Source organism: Plectropomus leopardus, chromosome 15, assembly GCF_026936395.1.
Source record: "Plectropomus leopardus strain MGB_pleo_1.0 chromosome 15, ASM2693639v1, whole genome shotgun sequence".
NCBI lineage: Eukaryota > Metazoa > Chordata > Actinopteri > Perciformes > Serranidae > Plectropomus > Plectropomus leopardus.
In genome coordinates, this window is record NC_142190.1 from 18,101,120 (window position 1) to 18,126,201 (window position 25,082).

Here is a 25,082-nt window from a genome sequence, read left to right on the forward strand (position 1 = left end):
ATGTTAGCAGTGGAGTAACAGTTACAAATCATCTCACAGAAAGTCAAAGCAAGCATGTAGCAAACCTGACAATCTTTGAGGAAGCAAAGAGTCTCAGATCATAGCACAAAATTAAAACAAACTCCAAACACACACACACACACACACACACACACACACACACACACATATGTGACTATGAGAAATGTCGTCGCCCCCCCCGTGGCCAAGCTTTCCCACCTCTGTTTGATGTGTGTGATCTTTAAGTGTCAATAACCTCTGACCCTGAATACAGTTTAATCACATGAGAACTTTGTTTCAAAAGCGACACATGCCTAAAGTAATATGACTTTGGATCAGTCTTTCCTCACTTCCTCCTGTCGTCTCTTCTCCTTCACTCTGTGAGTCCTGACTTTTGCCTCCCTGTTTGAGCTGCACACTGAGGTTTATAAACTCTGATTTCATCATTTGTGGGAGTTGTCTCTCTTTCTATCACTCTGTCCCTTCCCTTCTCTGTGTCCAGACAACTGCTGCCGATCAAACTCTAAAACTTTGACAAGAGCCTTCAGTCTGTTTCTTATCATGCTGCTGTGAAGCTGCTTACACAATTATTCCAAACTTCAATGTAATCTTGAAAGATAAGAAAATGTGGGCAAAAGTCTAACAGATAAAACATCTTCATGATAACTCAAAGAATTCTGTAATTTATTTTTACAGACTTTCAAGATTTTAAAGATGAAGAGGCCAAAGGAGGTGTCTATAATGGCAGATAAACACTGATATTACTCCAAGTTTGACACTGGAACTCTACATTTTACTAATATGATTTATCTTTTCCGTTCAGCGTTGTGGGAGTGTTATGTCAGAGCAGAATAATGCTCTGCGCTGCATCACCTGGCCACCTCCCAAATGTTTTGTACAACAGGAAATTGCACAAGAGGGGAAAGCCCTGCAGAGCTTGAGAGCTATAAAGTGATTTAACTGCATCTTTGAAATGAAATAACAGAGAGACAAGGGAGTGTGCTTTCAATTATAATGATAAATGATTAACTATTGAATGTGAAAACTAAATCTGGCACCAAATGTACCGCAGGCAGTTGGTCTGATGGCCTGCAATTGTGTACATTTTCAAATTAAATATGGATTGACAATGATAATAAAACACAATAGCAAGATACTAAAAAATACTATAGAAGCCAATTTCTGCCAGTGTAATCTAAAAAAAGAAGATCCTGTAAATCATTATAATGAGAAACTTTCTCAAATTATGATTTATTTATCAAAATAATGACTCAGTGTCTCAGACTAAGAACATACAGTTTCCTCAAAATTATGTGTTATCTAAAACTGATGAGAGGCTTTCTGTAAATGAATGAATGAAATTAATTTTTGGAAATAAGAAAATACTTAGTAACAAAAGACTTTCTGGAAATAATGACTCAATTATCCCAAAAAGCATCAAGATAATGAGAAAATCATACAGAATGACTCAGTATCCTCAAAATAATGACTCAGAATCTCAAAATAACAAGAAAAGTTCTCAAAATTAGGAGTTATTATTATGAGAAGCTTTTTTGAAATAGTGACTTAGTAAGTCAAAATAATGACAAACTCTCAAGATAATGACAATGAATCTCAAATATAATGACAAACTTTCTCAGTATTATGATGTAGTATCTCAAAATAACAAGAAACTTTCTGCAATTAATGACTCAATACCTCAAAATAATGACTCGGTCTCTCAAAACAATGACTTATTTACCTCAGCATAGTGACTAAGTCTCAAAACAATGAGAAACTTTTGCAAATGAATAATAACTCAATATCTCAAAAACAATGACTAAGCATTTCAAAATAATGACTTAGGCTATTTATCTCAACTAGAGGTCAACCATGTCGGTTTTTCAGGGCCGATATTGATACCAATTACTTAATGAGACCGATAACCGATATTTGGAACTGATACGTATTTACAGTAAAAATGTACACACAAGTGGTGTCGATAAGACCGGTCGGGTATCGAACCCACTGTCAGTCAGGAGCAGTTCATCACATGGACACATGAGGGACGCCCTCATCCATCTCAGTGTAGCGGAAAACCCATCAACATGAGTATGGTCACAATGAAGTCTTATTGTAGCTAACAACACAGTAAACAGGTTAGTGTGGTGGGTTATTTACACGTCAAACAGTGAAACGCGTCCGCGTGGGACATGACAGGACACTTTACAGGTCATTTTGTCTCCAAACTCACCATTTCTTTGTACACTCCAACACGAGTTCCTGGTAAGAGGCGACAAACTGAAACTTTGAAGCCTTTTTACCGACGCGCTGCAGTCTTTTCCATACCGAAGTCATAACTACCTCTGGTCGTAAAAATAAAACTTAAACAGGAAAAACACACACGCAGTCTTCTGCGCAACAATAATCCAACTTTGTCTTCCGTCTCAGCTCCTTAAAAGGTCTCCGTCCTCCTCTCGTGCTGTTGTTGCTGCTGCTGCGGCTGTTTCTGATGATCAACTTCGCACGAGCTGCGACTTGCGCTCATTGGCAATACGTTGAATCACGCTCAGAAATGTCGCCATGTACCGGTCAGACAGAGCTGGGAGTTCAACCAGAAGCAAAGAGGAACCGAGTCCGCCCCGCTAGCTGTCATTCAAACAGCCTGTAACCGCCTGACATGAACTGAGGCTAAAGTTTCAACCACACAACTGCAGCAGCTCTCATTGACAACTTGTCTCTCTCTTCCTGGCAGTGGTCCACGTGAAGACAAACCTTGTAATACACAGAAGGTCTGCTTGTCTCGAGTCCTCCTTCCTTTACAGAGAGACGGACAGAGAGCGAGAGAGAGACAGGATATGCAAAAAGAGACTGCAGGTGATGCAGCAGTATGCAAAGTCTTTTTATCTGACTGATTATGTGTGAAGGCACTGAGGCGACAGACAATCATACCTGCAGACTTTGATCCTGACTATCTGTGTCACTGCAGCTTATCTGACTATTTCACTTCATCAGCTCCTGCAGGCTTCGAGCTTTCATGCAAGCAAGTTCTGCACTGAAGTACACATTTTTAAGTACTTGTACTTTACTTGAGTATTTTCTTTTTATGCCGCTTTATACTTTGACAGAATTATATTTCAGGAGGAAGTATTATACTTTTTACTTCACTACACTATCTGAACGCGTTGGTTACTTTATAAATTAAGATTTTTTCATCAAAACATAAGAGTTTGTAAAATATGTTTGTAATTATTTAAATGACCAAACAATTTAATCAAGCACAGCTGCAACAATCAGTTGGTTGACAGGAAATTAATTGCCAACTACTTTGATAGACATTGAAAGGTTTTTTTTTTTGTTTGTTTTAAATAATTTTGAGATTTTAAAAAATGATTTTGTTATGTATGTTTCTTATAAAAAAAAACAATTTAGAGGAATAATTTTGATTGTGGGGTATTTTTTCACATTTTAATTACTTTAAGGGTTTATTGTTATTATTATTATTATTATTATTATTATTATTATTATTATTATTATTAGGGTTTATTGTTGTTATTGTTTTGCTTGTTTTTGTAAAAGATGTTTCTGCATTGGGTACTTTTTCGACACTTTAAGTATATTTTCCTGAACATACTTACCTAATTTTACTTAAGTAACATTTTCAACGCAGGGCTTGTAACAGAGTAATTTCTAAAAGGATCTGCTTACTTCATCCACCACTGCATGTAAGTCTCAGTACTTTAGCATGAAATACATAAAACATGTTGTTTTTTGTTAAACTGAGCTCATAGTTATAACTCAAGTCACTTCCTGAGTATCACTTGCGTCACACAGCAGCTTCCAGAAAAGTGTGTTTCATCCAGTTAACTACAGAGGAATAGTTTCCAGGGAAAGAGCCAGTCAGTGTGTGTGTGTGTTTGTGTGTGTGTGTGTGTGTTTTCAAGCTAGGTCAAGGCACAGGGATTTTCCTCAGTGAGAGCAGGAGTGTATTTTTAGGTGGGGGAACAGGGATGGATGGATGGACAGAGGCAGCTGGGGTGGAGGAGTGCGGGGCAGCAGCGGGGGGAACAACTCTCTCATGACTCAGTGTTGGTCTAATATTACACCGTGGGTCCAATAATCAGATGTGCATTATTGCTCTCAGTACCTTCTGCCTGTATAGCTTCCTCATCACAACTAACTCCTTGTTAACAAAATGTACAACTACATATTTAGGGTTTGGGATTGGGATTATTGAGATTTAATTCACTGCATCGGATAACACGTGGAACGTGTAGAGGAGCCACCTAATTGAATCACTTTAACCCCATTCAAGTTAACAGAGTGCTAAACCAAAAGCAGCTGGTGGAAGCATCTAGTGCATGTGCTCTGTGGTTCTCAAAATGCAGAGACAATGCTGATGCTGATCATTCTTGGATCATACGAGTCATTTTATACATAGCACTTGAACCATTTTGGCTTCATGTGCCATTGAGCAACTCTCATAGTTATGAACAGGGTCCCACCTGCAATGCTGGTGTCTTTACACATCCATAGTCCACAGCAGTACATTGCTTGGCTTCCATGGTGGTACAACTGCCGTTTCTCCAAATTTGGGGCACGCTGACCGTCATCTACTGTAGTTAATACACTAACTATGGATAAATACCTCATACAACCCCACTTCAAAAAATCACAACTATTCCTTTAAAGTGTTAACATATTAAGTTAACCTTACTGTCCTTCCCAGCTCTCCCTGCTCACATCCACCGCACTGATCTCCAGTCTGAACTATGAGATGTGACAATAACAGCAATGGCCAATAGATGGACAACAAAAAGACAGGTAAAGAAAGAAAGGGACAAAACTGAAGAGAGACAGGTGAGAGGACATGTGTTGTGATAAAGAGACAGACGCACACAGTTAGTCAGTCACCCAGACTGTTAGAGAGACAGACGGGCTGATAGATTCTAACAATAACCACAACATATGTTGATTATAAATAGAGAACAGCATGAGACTGTCTACTCAAACGTCACTCCCCTTCATTCCTGCTCTCCCCACAGCAAATGCTTTTCCCCACCCTGCTGCTTTCTGCATGACCTCAGAGGAAGCAGGCCTGCAGGAGTGAAGGACCTCTCTTCCCTTTGACTGGAGAAAGTGTGTCCCCTGTTGGTCATATTTTGCAACATCATCCTCCCGATTACCTTTTGAATTAAAACTCAAATACAGTATGTTACATGACTGTGACGTAGACTGTAGTTTCCTGTTAACACTTTGAAACCTGGATTGGAATCACTTCTCTTGTGCTGCATTCAGATGCATTTTACAAGTATTGACACCTGTGAGCCCTGAGCAAGTTGGTTTCATTTCTTTCAAAAATATGAGAAACACCCCAATGATGAACATGGCAAGGTAAATTCTGCAAATTGCAATAAATAATTAGATTTAGAAAATGTAAAAAATAAAAAATCATCTAAGCTTAGAACAATTTTTGGAGAACAATATTTATTATTATCATAATTATATTAACTTTTTCCAACATAATTACTTAAAATTTTAAGCAATTTTTTTCCTGTTGGTCATTCCCTTAGAAAAAAAACCCAAAAGCAAATATTTTGTAAAATCTCCTTTCTTTTGTTTGCTTTGTTATGGTAGGGTGTTGTTTTGTTGTTGTTGCTATTTTTCAGGTAATTTTCTCATACTTTTTACTCATTTCGTGCTCATTTCTGTGGCCTTTTCTTCTTAAGCTGTTCATTGCCTTCTTCCCATGTTTTTTAAGCAAACAAACCACTTTGCTCAGGTTTCAAAGAGCTAAAATGAAGATACAAAAAGAGTTCTTGTAATCTAGAAAACTTTAATACAGTTTTGATAAATGACTTAATCCAAGACAGTGTAACCATTTCAACCACTCTACCTCTTAACACACTGACTTCATATGCTTTGTATCGTTTTTGATGCCGTGAGAGGCTGGGAGCTTTTCTCTTGGATCTTTTAAGGTGTGGGTGCAAGAAATGAAGACAGTCAAATGTTTTCCAACTTAAGCTCAGTGTATTCAGTCTTCTGTAAAAGGTCAACTTATTTCTTGCAGACAGGAGTTTAACCAAACAAAAGCAGTTATGTAAATCAAAATTATAGTTCACTATCTTCTGTGTAACTTAACTTTAAAAAGTGATCTTCTCTGCTTGTCTTAATCACTGTCTCTCCTCCACATGCACTGATCTCCCTCAGCTCCCTCACTGGGGCCGATTTGTTTCAGTCGGGCAGCAATCAGTGTCCTGACTGCCCTGCTTGCTTACGGTGGGTCTTGTAGTCTTTTACTCCGTGCTGCAACCACCAGGAGGGAATGTATCTCCCTTCAATGATTATACCTCAAATGACATCACAACTTCTAATGTTTGGGCTAAAAAAATATTTTGAAGTTGGAAAATCCCCTGTGACATACAGATGATACTGAAAAAATATGATCTAAATGGAATCCCATCAAAATCAAATTTTAGTTTGTTGGCTTCACAGAAAGGGATTACTTCCTATAGTCTGCATTTATTAGAAAGAGTTTCTAGACTGGTCGACTGTATTCAACCAGGAGAGTTGCCTCGCTGTTAACCTGGCTGAGAAAGCAGTAGCACATAGAACTTAAAACACGGCGGTTACAAAAATGTAACAGGCTTTAACAAAATTTAAAGGCAGCCAAGACACAGAGGCAACTGTGCATACATGTATTGTAGCTTGTGATTCGACAGGAAATATTGAGGATATTTATAAATGCCTGGTTTTGAAAATAATTCCTCCTCAGATCCGGGTCAGAAAAAAATGTGTATATTGTGACAAATGTTTATAAAATGCAGTTTACTGATTGACAGCACTTCTGTTCTTCATTTAAGACACTAAATTGTGGAAAAATCTGTGCAATGTAAGATTATGCTGCTGGATTTACGGAACAGAGAGTCTATAAAGTCTGGAATAATCAGGAAACCGGACACATCAACATCAGGTGTATCAAAAAATCTGCACACAGCTCATAGTCAATGACAAGCAAGCAGCATGTACTAGTATGAAGATTAAGCAATATGGCAAATTTCTCTCTTTTTTGGCCTTATTTCTGCTGAGATACACAACTGACAGAAAATAAAGCATCCAGGTAGAGCATAATTAGAGCACCCTGTATTGCAGAGATATTGATTTGCTCTCATTCGATTGGCTCGTGGACAGAAAAAAAATCTGGACAAGAGATCAATGACATAAAAACTAGTGTAATTAAGGCTTAAAGGTACAGTGAATGATATAAACTTAGTGTTAAGTTAAGATGTGTTTACTGTGTATACTGCATGGTGTGTGTGTGTGTGTGTGCAGTATCTTCATCAGGGAATATGAAAGGAGTCTTTGATCCACTGGTCCCTGGAGTTGCAGCTGGGTGGAGGCAGAGACAAGGATGAAGATGATGGAAGCTGTGACAGAACTGCTGTCTCCTCCTCATCTTCATCCTCCTCGTCCTCCTCAGAGGATCCATTATCAGCACTGAGCGAGGCCTCGGACAGCAGCGAGGAGCCCTTGTACTCCTGGATGGCCTCGTGGAGAGACCACAGCTGGCACAGCAGAGACATGTCGAGCTGACGCAGACCCACCTGATGCACAAAAATACAAAACATCTGTTCATGGCTATCAAAGATTATACAGTACAGCTTTTTTCATTTGCTTTAACACATTTATCAATTTAGAGGCTACGTTTTCATAACAGTTCACACACAGACCCTAACTGATTACAATTTTGTGATATCCTGTTGAAATACTGTAAAAAGAAAGGAATCTAAGAAAGTTTTCTTTGTTCATTTTATTCTCATTTATGACCATCATCTACAGTTAACATATAGACTATGTAAGACCTACAGTAAGCATGTAGACTAGCCATATTCAGATATCTCATAATGGTCCGGCCTTTGTACTGAATTTGTTATGCACAAAAGAACTAAAAAAGTCACCCAAATTCAGAAATACTCTACTTCAATTTTGTCCTCAATTAAATTTTTTTCACGTAATTTTTTTTTCAGTTGACTGCATCAGCCATATAGGTTTTGACCTGGTCTTGTATACTGAATTTTCAATTCAAAATAATCAGAAATGTTGAAGAATAATTGTATCCTCTGCTCACTTGCTTTTTTTTCTTTTTGATCTACGCTTGCAAATAGCAACTCAGAGCCGCTTCTTTCATAAATTATAAGGACTGATTGAAGAATTGTGCAAAGGAGTTTTACACAGGTGCTTCATAATTATTCAGGTAATCTCTATGAACTGTTATTAGATGTTTTCCCTTTGTTTGACAGCTAATCCAACAGAGCTCTGGGTCTTTCGATGAGATCAGTGCGAGCTATTTGATAAAAAAAAGATGTGAAAAATGTGGGAAACCACTGAAAAAGTGTCAATACTTTTGTGAGACGGGACTTTTGCTGTGCTATCAAGTGGGTCCCAGTTTCATTGTGCATTCAAGCAAGAGAAAAACTGAGGCAATTCAGTGTGAAAGTTCACTTTTCACCTAAAAAGTAGTTTGACAGCTGAGCAATCCATTAACCAAAACGTTTATGTCTTTTATGGACCTTAAGATTATTTTGTCAAGCAGAAAAATGGCAATCAGCTTTCACAGCTTTTCCTGCACATTGAGTTTTCAGATATACAGTAGACAAAGGCAGGATGTTCGCAGACCACCTCACCATCTCTTTCCGCAGCAGAGCCAGAGCAGCGTCCAGCCCTGCAGGTTTGCCGTGAGTGCGCGGCGCGTCCCCGCCGCCCCGGCTGATGTCGGCCTGGATGCGCGCTCTCTTGCTGTGCACCTTCTCGATGTCCCGCCACGAGCCGCCGCTGGAGTTCAGGATGCCGCTCAGGCCTCTGGGAAGCGGCGGTAGTCCGTCCACGGAGGAGACACCGCCCACCGGACTGTCCGCCGCGCTGCACCGACTCCCGTTCATCGCGACGCTGCACAGCTGACTCAGCAGGAGACGCAACAACGAGGAAAGACCACGTTGAAATGCTGCCTCACCATCACCCAGAGGTGCTGTTTTGCTGCCTCCCCGCAGCAGCAGTGTCCCGAGTCTTTGAAACAGGCTTTTAAGAGGCAACAGAGACTCAGTGCATCCTTTTTTTTCTAAGTGTGAGTTCATGTGAATTCCCAGTTAATGCCAGTCTTCCTGGCTTTGTTTTGTTTCCTCTCCTTTGTGTGGGTGAGTTCACCGATAGACAGCCTCCGGCTCCGCCCGGCTGTGACCGCGCCCCGCCCCGCCAGAGACTGTTGTGACAGACAAATCACGCAGGCTGTCTCACACTGACATGCTTCTCAAAGCCACGATTGGCTAGACTGGCAAAATAATTTAAAAAAAAAAAAAAACGATAAATAAGTAAACACGTCTGCAGCCTTTTAGCCTGATTTAATTCCTAGTGCGACTGTGGCAACTTGTGTTTGAACAAATATGCATAAGTATGCTGCAGATGTAACTGTGATTCAGTATGAATATTTTAAACAGATTTAAATTTGCATGCTGTTTCATTAATCCCTTGAAACCTGAGCAAATTGGCTTAATTTCTTCCAAAAACATTGGAGGGTGACAAGAAACTTAGCCAGAAATAGCCCATAAATTAGGAATAATTGAGTATAAAGTTACAAGAAAATTACTAGGTGAAAAAATACAAAAAAATAAGTAAAAAAAACAAACATTCATTTTTTTCCTGTAACATAAATTTAAATATCAAAATATAAGAATTATAAATGTAGTTCTCTGGACATTTTTCAGCAAAAAATAGTAAAAGGTGACAAGGAATTGATCTTAAAGTTAGTGCAGTTTGCAGGACATTTTTTTGCTAGGTTTCTCATTATGTTTTTGTACTGCATTTTTGAAAGAATATAGTCAGGTTGTAGACTTTAAAACTATTGTGGAAGGCATTTGGATGCAGCACAAGAGAACTGATGTCTATCCAGGTTTAAGAGGGTTAACTTTTTTTAAACCTGGGGCATCCATTTTCAGATTGATTTTTGTTTTCTTTGACAGCTTTTATAGCTAAGACAGAAATGAGCAACTTGGCAAGAGATGTTCCAAAAGTTGCAAGAAATTAGGAAAAGGTGACCAAAAAAGGACCTAAAAATTAGTTTTCAAAATCAGACAGGGAAATTATTATAAGATAATGATGAAAAAAGACAGGGAAAATGTCCAGAAAATTATTCTGAAGTATTTTATCTTTATATTAATCTTTTTTTAAAAAAAAAAACTCCTCTCTTCTTGCAATTTGCTCAGGGTTCAGAGGGTTAAAGCATTTTCCAATAAATCTCTTAAGAACTGTGTCTTGAGTTTGGCGCTCTCTTGTGGAAAGAAACAAACTGCAGAACTCCTGAACAGGCAAAGCTTTATTCAGGTGAATAATCATAAAACTCTAACTGCCTCGAACAACACTGAAGCTGGCTTTTATCTAATATGAAGTGCTGTCTATTGATGTACAGTGCACAGCTTTATTTGCTCTTGATGGTTTTAATGAATAAAGAATTATGAGTTCGACTCCTGAATGCCGCCCACGCTGAATCATATTACCATCATCATCACCATCATGTATCAAATATATTTACAATAAAACCTCAGGACTGCTGACACACAATCGCAATCTTTGCATCATCACAGAGTCAAAGACAAGATAAATTCATCTGAATGTCAGACTGAACTGTAAATACAGAAGTGCACCTCTAATTTGAGGACTGGCCATTTACAATTTGGCGTTTACTATGAGACTACATTTTAATTGATGACTTACAGATTAATATTACATTGTATGTCAGCACAGACAATCTTGCTTGTGCAGACACAATTATATAGGCATTTGTGCACTGGAATTTTAGCTTTTTTTTTTTTCAATTTGCAAACCAACACTTTTTTATGGAACAACCAATCGGGGAAAAAAAAGGATGGTGTCATTTGTCCAGATCTTAATTTTTTATCCTTTTTAAATTAATTAAAGCCAATCAAATATGGAAAAACATTATCAATATTTGATTAAGTCATATTTTAATATTTTTTAATTTGCAGATGTTTTAAATTAACACCTGTGATGGATGTGCATTTAGAAATGTTCAGTTCTGATCATTATATAATAGCTTCCAAATTGACAAAAACTATCAAATGTTCAAACATTTGTACTTAAACATCTTATGAAAGCATGTAACATATTTCTGCCAGCAATATCAGTGTGTTACTCCAAGAGCAACATGTTAACTTGACATTTTAATCCTATTTCAAGTACATTTCCTGACCATTTGTGAATTCAGCTCTATGCAAAGATTCAGTCAAAGACCAGAGTCAGTATTCCAGGACAGAGGCAAGTATAAACAGCGTTCCTGGAATTCCAGGGTTTCAAACTTTTCCGTGTTGGTCACTGGCTGAGGTCCTTGAGGCTGCGCAGTGAGTTGGCACAGCTGGTGATGAGGCTGCAGAGCTGGATACTTGATTCAAGGGAGGCTGAGCTCTGTAGCTGGTTAGTGGCCCAGCGAAGTTTGGTTAGAACAGCTTCCTCGGCTTCAAGCAGCACAGGTTGGAGGGCAGCGCTCTGTGGACTAATTGTGGGGCGAGTAGGTACCAAGACTGGGGTGGGAGTAGTAGTTGAAGGAGAAGGGACAGCTGGCGGAGGCAGGAGAGCTCTTCCCCCTGCAGCTGCCCCCTCACAGTGCTCCGGTCTGGGCTGAGGAACTGACACATTTGTCTGACTGCCGCTGGGGCCTGCATTGAGTTCAGGGGCCTGGGACGGTGCAGGGGACTGGGCTGCAAGCTGTCTCTCCCTCACTTGCGACAACGCTGCCTGCGCATTCAGAGCTGGATGGAGTGGAGGAAAAAGAGACATAGGAACAAGCACATAAAATAATTTACAAAAGGCTTAAGGCAAAAAGAATAGAGCTACAGCGCCTTGAAAAGTATTCAACCCCTTTGGCATTTTTTCCCCATTTTGTTGCCTTACAGCCAGTATGGAAATGGATTTTATTTGGGTTTTTTTTGTAATCAAACAAAATCCAGAGACTGTATCAAATGAACTTTACCACTTCTTCACCTCAGGCTTCAGACTCTCCCTCTGTGTTGCTGTCTGCATATTGACAACTGCTTGTACCAAAGAGTGGTGTGAGAATCAAGAGCACTCACTCAACAGCAAAATCTGGGGACCAAAACGTCCCAAGATGTACACTGTAGAGCACACTGATGAGCAAAAAAAAAAAAAAAGACTGCTCAATTTAAAGAATCTCAGTCAACTAAAGGGTATCTGACTGACTATTCGAATCTTCTCGTCATTCAGTAGATATAAACCGTTTATTCTAAGGTAACAAAAACATGGTGATTCTTGTTTTCAGCTTATTATGCGCTAAAGAAACCATACTTTTATATATATTTATATTACAGTCCGTTTTTGCCAAAACAGCTCCCTAAATCCTACACACGGGACCTTTGAATGTAAGCGTGTGCATACCGGGGTTGTCCTTGTCAACATCAGAGTCCAGCTCCTGACATGAGACACAGTAGTTTTTGTGTTGTTTGTCCTGGAGAAGAATTGTCTGGAGACGCAAAACAAATATTTCAACACACTGGTTACACCACTCCACCTTTCCTATAATATTCAGGTGCTACCACAACCGCAGCAAAGAAACCCACTTCACTCACCCCGCACACATCACAGGACTCTCCCAGCATCTTGTATCCTTTAAGCAGGTAGTCTCCCATCAGCTTGCTGATTTTGTCTTGTCTCTCCCTTCGAGCTTGGATCACCTTCATCTCTGCCTCTGTCGGAGGCTCCCACTCAAAGTCCTCGTCACCTGGGGTTAATAACAGAGTGCTGGTTTAACTCAACTGTATTCCACCTACAAAAACACTCTACTGCACTAGAATAATCACAAATACCAGTTTTTGCTGTGATAAAACATATAAACAATCCTTAGCATTGCTGAAACGTGTGTGCATTTGTGGTTCGTCTTTGTAATTACCTTTCCTACTTTATTTATTGATCTTTGCGTATATATTGCACTTAATAAAACATTCGTGAACCACTTTTTTGTCGTGGTGTTGTTGTAAATAGTGATTAACCGCATTGCTCTGCCAAGGAAATGATGATAAGCTAGCTAACAAACACACCGGGCTAACGTCAGCTAACGGTTATCTGCACGGTGGGAACGATACATCCTTGTAAAAATAAAATTACACACGAGAATCAATGACTACATACAGGAAAAAAAACAGTTCATTAGCTACAGCACAGGTGTATGGGACAAATGTCAGATTAGTTTGTTTGTAAACTCAGAAGTTCACATACCTCCATTGAGAGCCATGTTGCTACCGAGCGCTACACGTTGTGCGCGATGACGTCAGCGCCGTCAAGCGTCGTCTTCATCCTCTTTGAGGTTTTACGGCAGTTACGCCGCTTTACTGCCTGCTGTTGTATTCTTCAATGTTCTTTTTCATAAATCATTTAAATTAATGAATGCAGAATTAATATGAGCAATAAATCCGTAACTTATTATATATATGTAAATCAAGAATTAACTCATTATTGTGAAATAAGATTTGTAATAAAATGCTAAAAGAGTTAAATTTCCTTTACAAAAGTTTAGTAACAATAATAACAATAATAGCAAAATAATTTGATTATAGAAATGATTCATAGCAATTGACGGATAAGAATTAGTAGTTTAATATAGTTGTATTAGTGCTGCACTTTTTAACGTGTAAAGATTTTTTGATAAATTGAATTAGTATTACTATTATTTCAGTGTTTAGTGTTTATATTCTTTGCATTGTATTTACTCTTATTGGTGTGGGTTGTTATTTTTATGTTTGTTCTTTTAATTGTTTCTTTCTCTATTTCTCATTATCATATGACTTCCTTAATATGCCTTTGCCTTAGATCTATTTCTACTTAAAATTTTATCTGGTTTTATTTTGCATTATTTTTTGGGCTCATATTGCCTCTCCCTTTCTGCGTGTCAAAGCACTTTATAAACTCTGTTTTAAAGGTGCTATATAAATAAAGTTATGATTATTATTATTATTATTATTATTATATTTTAGATCTTCAGGATTTTATAATGAGTCATGATTTGTGTGTTTTAGCAGCAGAAATCACAGTCACTTTATTCAAAAAATCTCGTAAGAAGCTAAAACCAGGTTCTTCAAATTGTTTTAGTATCAGTCATGTGCTTCATATTTTGTGTCCCCATAACATCTTAGGTTTAATGACTAATAACAAATTGCACCATAATTACAAAATGTCACTTGCATTTTGTGGGACAAGTGACCGACAGCAGTGTTGACCAATGCAATGTACCAGTCCATTAATGGAAAATGAAACAACTATTGGAAGACTCCAGTAAAAAAAGAAAATCTGCTTGAATTGGCAGAAACGTATCACACACACCACAATAATTCTGTTTTTACAATAGTTTTATTGTATTATAGGTTACTCAACTTGACGTCAAAATCACACTGTAATGAGATACATTTCACAGAAGGAGAAAGTGCCACTGAGAGAAACAAATGAGCGTACCACTAATCCAAAGCGCAGTGGCTTTATGGGCTTCCTCCCTCTCTGAAGTGAAGTGCAAGGGACCTTTATTTAAAACGTTATTCTACTTAAGTCTTTGGTCTCTAAATGTTGCATACTACTTTGTAGTTAGAATACTTCCTCTACGAAGCTAAAATGACATAAATTAAACAACTAAAACAAGCACACAAAATCTGTGAGAAGATTGTTACATCTGTACGTATATCCTTGGCGTGCTGAAAAGATATAATTCTTTTCTGTTGTTCAGTTATTGTTGTGTGGATTAATTACACCGTCACATCCTTCTTCTTATTCTTTGTTTTGTGTCACTTCCTCTCATTGTTTTGGGGGGGTTTCTCCTGAACCTCCAGGGTAACATCCTCTCTGGGAAGAAGCAAACACAAAGATAAGTTAACTATACATACATTGTGAGAACAAAATTAAAACAATCAGTACATGAAAGTGTTTCAGCATTAAAGCACATCCACAAATGTGCAATATTATGCATTTAATTGCCTTATGATCACTGAACTGCATTTGTTGTAGCATATTATGAAGGGGAATATGATATTATTTATGGTCATAGTATGATTTTTTTTACAATATACAATAATAAAAACTATGTAGTGCTTAGCCTTGTGCAGTTGTGGAAAGGTAACCAAATATATTTATTTAAGATCTGTACTATTAAATCTAAACATTAAAATGCTGTTGGTGATGAAAACAGAATCACCACTCTTCCACCACTGGCCTTATAATGTCCTTTACTGTAATATAGTCTGTATAAACCTCACCTTGACTATGGGGGAGTTTTTTTTCCACTGTAAGAAAAGAACATTAAAAATAGGTTAATAGAAACATCTGAATACTATCACCTAAATGCCCAAAAAACAACAACAACAACAACAACTCACCAAATAATTTTATTTGCTAACTGCTGCAATAAATCTCAACAATTTTTAGGGTGAAAGCTCCTAAAATAAAAACGACTTTATACTTACGCAGATGTGCAGTCTTTACTCTGCTCAGTTTGGAAGGCAGGTTGATGTGAAAGGAAGAAAATAATAGGATGAGAGAGGGAAATAATTAGAGAAACCAGCAGGTGAATTTCAGTGAGATAGTGTAAAGACAAATCTGGTGTTTGTGTGAGAAAAAAATACCTTCAGGTTTGGGGTGCATGAGATTTAATGGCAGCTCCACTGTGACGTCGCTGAAGAGAAAACAAACCAACCAATCAAAACAATACAAGTGATTTGTGATTAATACTTATTGGCTGCAGTGGCTGTGATATCATTATAAATAAACCTAACTTACCTGGCAGTAAGGCCACCCAGCAGACTGTATGAAGATAGCAGAAACTGAGTTAATGTTATTCTTAAAAAAAATAACAAATAATTTTCCGTTCATCAAAAAACAGGAGTAGATTCTTACCCTCCTCCGGCCACCATGAGGTTAATTTTAATCTTATAGGAAACCAAGATTCCCAACACATCTTTTTCTACACCCGGCCGCAGCCTGTGGAGGAGAGGAATGAAAAGGAATGAAGGGATTGGAAAGTTTAAATCAGTAAAGTTACTTTAGAAAAACCATTTTAAGACATTGTGAAGCATTGCAAGAAGAGCTGCCTGAGTTCAAAGCAAATCCTGCTTTAGTCTGCCCGCTCTCATTGTGCACTCACATAGTGGTGGAGGCCAAGTTAGTGTCCTCATCCTTCAGTCGTCCGTCCAGTGCGAGCCCCCTCTTCTCCTTGTTTTCAGACAGCACGGGGGTGATGGTCAGCGTGTTCTCGTAGGTGCCGCCGGACTCCACTGTCTCTCTGTGAGGGATAAAGCACAAACACATATGTAAACGTCCATGTATGATACTTTCTGCTTCATTTTTGTTGCATTGGTTCTCAGTTTTCTCTCCACCTACCCAAACTCTTGGGTGAGTACAGCTTTGGTGTATTTGTCTGCTGAGTAGAGGACGATGTCTGTGGTTTGGTCCACTGAGGGAAGATGGAAATTGAACGTTAGGCGATGTCATGCTCTTAGTCACAGTTATATTAAATAAAGAGTGTACTCACCAGTGATTTTGAATTTCTTGACTGTTTTGTTGCTCTCGTTGTTGATTTTGATTTTGATTGGGATTGATTCACCGTGGAAGTAGAGCTACAGTCAAAACAAGGAAACATAGTCTTAGTCTGCATGCAAACTCACTCCTAAGACATTAACAAATAATTAGAACAGCTGAGAAATTGCACTTTAACCCTTTGAAACCTGGGCGAATTGGTTTGATTTCTTGAAAAAATATGGGGTAGGTAGCATAAGGCAACAAGAGATTACTAGAAAATAACCTGAAAATAATCTAAAATAAGTTGCTTCTACTGCTATTGCTGCTGATACTACTACTAATAATAATAATAAACATTTCTGGACATTTTTCTGCAGTTTTTGTTTTTTTTTGTTTTCTTTTTCTAAATTAATTTTCAGGTCAATTTTTATCACTCATTACCAATTTCTGGCATTTTGTGGGACATCTTTTGCTAGGTTGCTCACTGCCTTTCCCTACACAATTTCAAAAGATATCAAACCAATTTGCTCAGGTTTGAAAGGGTTAAACAATACAGTTTTTGGTACTGTACATCTTTTTCCATTGAAGCTTCTACGTGAACGGGCTTGTCGGACATCATGAAGCTTTTGCAGAGGTCAGCCTTGGGCCCGGCGCCCACCTGAGAGGGGGCATACTGGATTTTACGAATGATAAGGCGAGCTGTGTCCCTGTGGGGCGGAGTGGGACAGAGGAGAGGTGTTATTCAGGCAAATGGTTAAAAAATGAAAGACAATGGTAAAAATGATTATTCCACCCACTTCTTGTCAACCTTCTCATCAGGGTTGCACTTTTCACTGGCAAGGTAAACTTTGACCTCAAAGTCAACGCCACAAGCCTGTGAAGTAAAATTAAAACATTGGCAGCCATTACAACGAAAACAGGCAACAGTTGACACTCTTGATTGTGGGATATGGAGAGTTGAATTGTGCAGATTTGCATGTTTTTACCTTTCCCTTGTCATCTGGTCCAGGCTGCAAAGCGACTGAGCATGGCAGGTTGTTGGGGATCTAGACACACACAAAGAAGAACAGTTATTTCACATCAGAAATCCACACTTATGCCTAACAGTCACTATTAAAAGGTTAAAATACAGGTGCTTTGTCCATAACCCAGACTGTAAAATAAACACAATTTCAACTGAAACACAAAAGGTAGAACTTGTGGCTGAACGGGTTGAGGTCTTAAAGTCTTCACGCTTGTGTCTGAACATGTTGTCGTACCTCAAAAGAGAAAGGTTGTGAGTTGTCTCCCGCCTTCGTCAACAGAGTCTCATGCATGGGGCTCAGAGCGGGCTTCTGGTTATCAGGGTAGATCTGGACGTGCTGGATCCAGATATCCTTCCTGAAGCACAGGCCCATCACATCCAGGTCATCGCTGCCGTAACGAAAGGCACATGCCAGCTGCACAAACACTGTCATAACATAACAGAACATGCATAATGGCATTACGCTATTGACTTGAGAAGGTTTTTTAAGAGCATTTAAAATGAAACTTCTTTTTGTTACCTTTCCTGTCTCCAAATTCTGCTGTGTCCAGCTTTACAACACCATCTGAAAAGTTAAACGTGAAGACAATATTCAGTTATCATCCTTACTATACAACAGCGCACGTGCGCACACACACACACACACACACACACACACACACACACAAACACAAGGAGGAACGTACCAACTTTGTCCACTTTGTCCACGTGGTCCACATAGTCTCTCTTCCCCAGGTAGAGGGTCAGCTGTCAGGCAGAAGGAAGTGAAAACAGTTGAGTGTTTGAGTCCCTGTTGACAGTAAGTTTAAGTTTTCAAGTGTGTTTTAACTCCAGACAAATCAAGAAGTGAAACTTACCCCTCCGCTTTTGCTGGTCTTCTTGAAAACCCTGTGAAAAAAGAAAGAGGAACATCATAATGTCTAATTAAGAATCCTTAATTCCTCATCCATTGACAGAGTAAGTGTCTGGTTTGGCCAGATAAAATAATGATTAGTTTTAGACTCTGAAGGTAATGTATGTTGCTTTGCAAGCAGCAGAAGGGCCAGTAATCCCTTATTCCCTTTTATCCAGTTAGGGACAGCTAAGTGTGGAGCAGCTTTACCTCATCATGCCCGGATTGAGAGGCTGGCCCAGGTGAGGAGAGCCAGAAATGGTGTGGCAGGGTTCCTAATTGGCTGATTACCTGTGTTACTGTCTGAGACCACATTTGAACCGACACTTTAAGCGACTTAACCTTTACAAACCTTAAATAAATACTTTAAAACTACTCATGATTTCTGAGAGTTGGCTGACCCTGGGTCAAAGCTTGTAGCTCTGAGTACAGTTTTAAAAGCAGGTTTCAGCTTTTTCAAGCAACAATAGTAACTTTTATATGTTGTTTTTAGGGAGTTACTATGCACAATAATAACAGAAAGCCCTCTTAATCTTAAACTTTGATATTTTTTTTGTTTGTAGTGGGTGAGATTGAAGTAAGAGAACTTCCTTTAGGGACACAAAGAAATCAACAAAGGAAAACAATGCTTACTTTGCCATCTCTGGAAGAGCTTTAGAAGTTTTCTGTGGAGAAAAAAGAGGAAAAAAATGTGACTTTAGGTTATTAGGGGGTCACAGTATCAATCAGATGTTGTAGTTAAGACATAGATCCTTCACCAACTGTCAGCTTTGTGGCAGCCGGAGCGATGTTTTGTTTTCAGGGCATTGAAGGTTAATCCTTTGTGATAAGATTATACCATCAGTGTTAGTGCTCCTGGCTTGTCCGTTATTCTGTATCTGCTAACTGACCCCCGGTCCAACACACACAGGCCTCACGCCAAACTCCAGGCCAGATTTACACGACACTCACGATTATGTCACAATGTGCTCCCTCCAACGTAACAGCAGTACCAAAGCTGATGCCTGTTTGAGCTCATCAAGGACAGTTAAATGGATAAAACCCCATTCAGTAACTTGCTGTAGTATTCTTGGACTTGATGAGACACTAACATTAACCCTCTATCGTTCTGTAATAAGGATTATCAATGAGAGTTTATGAGAGGTGTAAGCATTTGATTATTTATGCTGATGAAAAATTCAACTGCAGTGCCACAAGCTGGGTTTGCTAATTTCTTAATTTACTTTCAGGCATTTTTAGACTGTCTGGTTCAATTCTCTTACAAGTTCTACTAAATCTTCATATCATTATTAACTTGGTTTATTAAGTGAAATCTTAATTGTTAATTTCCCAGTGCATGCAATTGTCCTGCTTCAACTTAAAATCTAATGAACTTGAGGAAACTGTGCAGAAATAAAAAACCCCAGGTGAATGGAGAGTTGTTTGGTCAGGTTGGGACCTCCAACCCAAGGTGGATAAAGCAACAAGGGCTGCATGTGCGTTTCAGGACCATGGAGAGGTACAGCACAGGTGTATCCCTCAATCCTGATGGGCTGTTCATCATGAACCATTCTGTCACACTCAGATGATTTAATGAACGGCCTCATTCCTTTCTTGGATTCTTGCAGTCACTATCAAGTACTTTAACATTTTACAGTTTACAATTTTACAATTATTAATGGAATGATGGATCCATGTTCTGGTGTTATTAATATTGCTCAGTTAAGCACAAATAATGCTGGTTGGTGACTTGATGCTCCATTTCCTCCAAAACTGAACTTAAAAGCTTTATATTGTATGTGTACATAGCGAAATTATTTTTATGGTTGGCATTCTTATTTAAAATGATGTTTGTCGCTCAGCATCAGAGATGCAATTCTGCGCTGTCTCTCAAGAGGAATTTTGGGTGATCAGCACACTTACTTGCAAACCTACCAGCCATCATTTTGGCTGCTTTAATCTACAGCAGTCATATTTTCTAATTCTTATTGTAGCATGCTACCTCGACACTAGCATTAAGCAAAAAAATGCACCTTTCTCATGAATCTGTTTAGAAATGCTTTGCAGCCTCCATTTAGAGAACTTGTATGCTGTAAAATGACTGCATAGTCTGATAAAACTACCACCCAAACTCAACTTAACTGTCACATAATTCGTCACTTTTCGTCTTAAAGTAGGCAGTACAACCAAATATAATCTTTCAAGTATGAGCCCACTTAGTTTTGCCTTATCAGTATATTCTTTTCACAAAGTAAAATCATGCTCCAAATGGCCTACAGGCAGCGGCTGTATTTCATCATAAGTATCAACACTATATTCAGCTATCCATCTTTCCATCCATCCATCAATGCAGATGAAGTCTTACCTCTTCTTAGTTGTCTGGGAGCTGGATGGAGTATGTCAGGGTAGGTGGAGAGTGCAGTCTGCCACAGTCGAGCAGCCTTTTTATACGCGCAGCCTCTCTGTGAGCATCATTCAGGCTTAACTTGTCCATTATTACTGCTGTTGCCTGCTCCATAATCCATTTAAGCAATCAGTGAGTAGCTTTTTTGGACTACAAAGGGTTTAATAATACCCACCAGCTAAATCACACGGACAAACATACAATGACATAGTTGCCACATGGCTGTGGTAGTAGTAGGTTGATAATCCCATGCACAAACAAAGCAATGAAGTCTCCTTTAAATTGGTAAAGATAGGGTTATAAAGTTAAAGGCCTTTCCAAATCAGGGTTAAATTCATTTTTTGTTAAAAAGGCCTGGATGTGTCATAACATGAGGGACGGCTGTTTGATATATTGGTTGGCTTGTGTTTAATAATAGCCTTTAGAGCTGCTATTATTGGCCTGATCTGTCTGTGAGCTGCACCTGTTTCAAACAATGGATCGTGCTGTGTGGTTTAGAAAAAGTATCTGAAGAATCTTTACTTATTGCTTATTAGATTTTTTTTCTGACGGATACAACGGTTAAAGGGAAATTTTGCCGCCTATTATGTGGATGTCCAATCAGTGTTGAGTGTAATTTAAGCATTAAATTAAAGCATTGCTTTAACCAGAGCAATAAATTCCTCAGTGTTATATTGACTGAGAAAGCTCAGTATTTCTGCTTGCCAAGTGCCTACACGTACCAGGATGCATTGTGCACAAGCTTCTGATGCCCATAGCCATTGATTTGTTGGCCAGCCGCAGCCTTGACCTCCATCCACGGGGACTGCCCAGTGGTCCGAAAGCCCATTTTTCTGTAACCCGAATCATTCAAATGTCCGATTGGACTGAAAGCCCATAGTCAGACAGCGCGTTATTCCGAAACCCAAAGCCCACTGCTTCAAAGGCCTGTTGCTTTGAAAACACACACTGAATCTGGAGTTCGGTGAATATCAGCTTTACTGCTTTCCAGACTCCATTAACATATTGCTCAGTTTGACAGATAACGCATAAATCGTAACATGTGGATTTGTATGACTCCTAAAGAAATACTTTTAATTTCAGCTGATATTTAACTTCAACTGCTCTTCTGTGAACTCAAAAACCCAACCCAAAAGTGGGCTTTTGTTTTTGTGATAATGGGCCGTCCTACTGTGGACTATCAGACGCATGGGAAGTTTTTTGAACAGGGTTTCAGAATAACGGGCGATTGGATCAATGCTAAGGCATCCTCTCCATTGCATTTCTTCAGCTGTATACTCTGACTCCAATAAATACAGCTGAACATCTAAGTTAGCCAAAACACTGTAAAATATATCCTCGTCCAAAACATCCTCTACACTCACAATATGGGATGCTATTGTGTTGGAAATAGTAGCTCATTTGCAAAACAAGAGAAGAAGGAAATTCTGTTTCATCAGAGGCATTTTGAGCGCTGTCCTACCCACCAGTAGTTCTACCTCCTTCGAACTATATCAGTGTCACAACAAATGACAGCACTGGATGTAGGAAGAATTTTGTAGCTGTTTTCTCTGCTTTCTCTGTCAGTGAAGCACTGCACAGAGGAATTTACTGCTTTAGTCGACTACTTTTACCATGCTGAGTAGACAGCCATATAAAATGTGACAACTTTTATCCTTAAAAACTAGCTGTAGACACTTCTCCTGTAAATAGATGTTTTGTTTGGTCAAAGAGAGAACAGTAAATAAAAGCCTTGAACTCCTGTCTCTGTAGTTCGCAGTATACTCTTCTTAAGAAACCAACAAATCAGATAGACCATTTAAAATAATAAAAAATAATGATAACATTAAGGGTAAACAGTACAAATTAAAGGTGTGTCATATTTTTAGCTCTTTGTGGAGCAGTACAAAGATTCTCAGTATTTCAGTCTGTCTGATCTCAACAGATTAAGGGCTCCTAGTCCCATTACAGTTGATGATGGGAGCATCGGCGGCAACGTCAGAGTAAGCTGTCTTACTCAACGGAGTCTCAGGAACGTGCCAGAGCTTATCCAAAACCACCTGAAAGATACCCTTTTGACCTTTGAAACTCCACGAATTCTTCGACAGGCCCATGATAACAACCTCACGCTGAAAGTTGAGACATCAGGGTTTGCTGTTTTCAAACTGGAACATTGGTACACTACAGTCACAAAACTGTGTCTTGTAAAGAGCTGAAAAAAGCACATAAAACAGAACTGTTTTATTCAGATTTAAAGCCACAGCTCATAGGGGCAAGTTAAGGGAGATTTTTGAAAATATAATAGTTCAAACAGTTAAACATTTTTCTAAAACTGAGTGACACTGACACACAGAATTTGGGGGTGATGTTTCTTGAATCAATCCTTGTTTTTGATATGTTTTATGATGAAATGACTGATTCTTTGTTTGTTGATATGCCCTAAGAAAAAGAGGATAGGTAAACACATTGTTACTAGCAGTGTTTGGAGGCTTGTGAACACTACACATTTTTTGTATATGTATTTATTATCAAAATATGAGTTTAGGATGATAATGTGAAGAAAGGATTTAGTTGGAATCCAGCCAGGAGAGTGACCTCCAGGCCACCAGGACGTCCCACAAGGCAAGGGTCACTGTGTTGTAATGGCTGTGGCTTTACTGAGCTGCTAGCTCGCTCGAATCAAAGTAGAGCGGCTGTGCAGGTGAAGTATTATGTGAAAGCTTTATCAGCTTATTCATCGCTCAAGTTGTTTTAATTTGACTGATGTAATGGGAAAATAAAGCTTCAGGTGGAGAGGCTCTTTCACTGAAGCATTTCCACAGTTGTATAAACTTTCTTGCCTTTGCAGCATGGTGCTTTAAACTGCATCTATTTGTGATCTGGGCAAGTTTAAATAAAACGTGTGTATAGGGCTCAGGTTTTATTAGAGCAGCTCACGTTGCCTCCATACTGATCAGTGTTTCGTCTGCAGTATTTCTTGGAAGTAGCGTGGCTTCGCTGGCTCTCAGCCCTTTGATCATCAACCTAAACTCAATGTGACAGTGTGATTCCCTCTGGGGAGGATCTCCCTGATGAACACATGACAAATAATCACAAAAACAAAAAGGGAGTGAGAGAGAAAAACAATGCAAATGTTTTGGACATTGCAACCAGTGATATGTCCGATATCAGGCATTTTCTAAATATGTTGGTATAGTATGTACATTAAACGTCAAAATATTTGAGACAAATATACAGAGTGTCTAAACACATATACAAACCCGCTTTATTCATGTTATGTTTTAGTTTGAATCAAGAAAAACTGATGGTAAGGGAGAACAAGAAAAAGAAGTGGGTTAAATACAGATAAAAACAAAGAGAAAACTGTAATTTTTCTGAATATCTAACTGCAGGTTATAAAAAGATGGAGAGGCAGAAAGCGTGAGACTCTCCGCCGTCTTAATGTATATAATCCACTTAATTCTTAATCTCTGACTGAAATAGCCTGCACATAAATATTCTGGTTCACTCAGAACAAAGATCCAAGGGTTGAAATACAGAATAATAACATTGATACGTTATTTTTTTTGCTCTTTCTTTGTCAAATCTCTCCACCACTGCTCTGTTAGGCCCCACACTGATAAAACCATGCCTTAAAACCATGTCTTATTTTGCTTAAATCAAGACAGGTTATTTGTAAAATTTGATTCCAGTGTATGGAGTTACTTGCACCAGCTTAAAAGCAATTTTTGCACTGTTTTGTACCAAAAGTATCATATTTGATCCTGTGTGTCAAAAAAAGCAAATATTATTTTTATACATTAATTTTAACCTAAACAAAACATTCTCGATACAAAATAAAATGACATAGTTTGATAATAGGAGATAATACACATGCAGATAAGAGTGAGACAAATGTCATGTGGCACCTGGTCACGAAAGCCCGAGTTGGCACAGCTCCCATGTCCTGAGAGGTTTTAGGACCAGCTGAGAGAGCTCACAGTAGGAGGCCTGCAGCCAAACAATGATGTGGAGCGTCTCCTGAGGAGCGTCAGCCAAAGGCCACAACCAGCATAATCGATTATTTATAATTTGGAGATGACATGATGCACATCAATAATATAATGAGGGATACTACATGAAGCTGGTGGACTATAATATGAGATAATGTAGTGGTGAAACAAGCCCAAAACAAGACTCAAAATCGACAACCATGTAAGCAGCTCTGTGAGGATGCACTTGGCCACAGCAGTGTTTTTTGCTTTAAGCAA

At 38.7% G+C, this 25,082-nt stretch overlaps 4 protein-coding genes across 18 annotated transcripts in view; all 4 read right to left on the reverse strand.

The window, feature by feature from the left end:
- The window catches only part of LOC121953020 (uncharacterized), a 34,036-nt gene extending 30,996 nt beyond the window's left edge, over positions 1-3,040 (reverse strand). For 3 of the 13 annotated variants that reach the window (XM_088088023.1, XM_088088022.1, XM_088088021.1), the window contains exon 1: positions 2,234-3,040. In XM_088088023.1, the coding sequence (XP_087944149.1) occupies positions 2,234-2,337 (104 nt within the window). In that variant the 5' untranslated portion in view covers positions 2,338-3,040. The remainder of the gene's footprint in view (positions 1-2,233) is intronic. The other 10 variants (XM_088088025.1, XM_088088024.1, XM_088088028.1 and 7 more) reach the window with 8 other exon arrangements.
- A 2,947-nt stretch (positions 3,041-5,987) lies between these two features.
- fam89b (family with sequence similarity 89 member B) lies at positions 5,988-9,216 on the reverse strand. Its single transcript, XM_042499337.2, has 2 exons — positions 8,664-9,216; positions 5,988-7,583 (listed from the first exon to the last, which is right to left on the reverse strand). Exons 1-2 carry the CDS (start codon positions 9,108-9,110, stop codon positions 7,320-7,322), a joined length of 711 nt encoding a protein of 236 aa, XP_042355271.2. The 5' UTR covers positions 9,111-9,216; the 3' UTR covers positions 5,988-7,319.
- A 1,111-nt stretch (positions 9,217-10,327) lies between these two features.
- Positions 10,328-13,386, reverse strand: znrd2 (zinc ribbon domain containing 2). 2 transcript variants are annotated; one of them, XM_042498897.2, is made up of 4 exons: positions 13,276-13,386; positions 12,630-12,781; positions 12,439-12,523; positions 10,328-11,795 (listed from the first exon to the last, which is right to left on the reverse strand). In XM_042498897.2, the coding sequence occupies exons 1-4, from the start codon at positions 13,289-13,291 to the stop codon at positions 11,359-11,361; spliced, it is 690 nt and encodes a 229-aa protein (XP_042354831.1). In that variant the 5' UTR covers positions 13,292-13,386; the 3' UTR covers positions 10,328-11,358. The 2 variants fall into 2 exon arrangements, with proteins under 2 accessions (XP_042354831.1, XP_087944416.1); XM_088088290.1 differs by lacking the exon at positions 13,276-13,386 and adding an exon at positions 12,950-13,190.
- Positions 13,387-14,384: 998 nt separating this feature from the next.
- Positions 14,385-20,906, reverse strand: arr3a (arrestin 3a, retinal (X-arrestin)). 2 transcript variants are annotated; one of them, XM_088088288.1, is made up of 18 exons: positions 20,815-20,905; positions 19,104-19,135; positions 18,436-18,466; positions 18,265-18,325; positions 18,099-18,143; positions 17,814-18,004; positions 17,541-17,600; positions 17,352-17,428; positions 17,126-17,261; positions 16,568-16,652; positions 16,417-16,489; positions 16,181-16,318; positions 15,934-16,017; positions 15,817-15,840; positions 15,663-15,712; positions 15,504-15,523; positions 15,297-15,323; positions 14,385-14,886 (listed from the first exon to the last, which is right to left on the reverse strand). In XM_088088288.1, exons 2-16 carry the CDS (start codon positions 19,109-19,111, stop codon positions 15,519-15,521), a joined length of 1,068 nt encoding a protein of 355 aa, XP_087944414.1. In that variant the 5' UTR covers positions 19,112-19,135; positions 20,815-20,905; the 3' UTR covers positions 14,385-14,886; positions 15,297-15,323; positions 15,504-15,518. The 2 variants fall into 2 exon arrangements, with proteins under 2 accessions (XP_087944414.1, XP_087944415.1); XM_088088289.1 differs by lacking the exons at positions 14,385-14,886; positions 15,297-15,323; positions 15,504-15,523; positions 15,663-15,712; positions 15,817-15,840 and having other exon boundaries at positions 15,930-16,017; positions 20,815-20,906.
- Between the last annotated feature and the right edge of the window lie 4,176 nt (positions 20,907-25,082).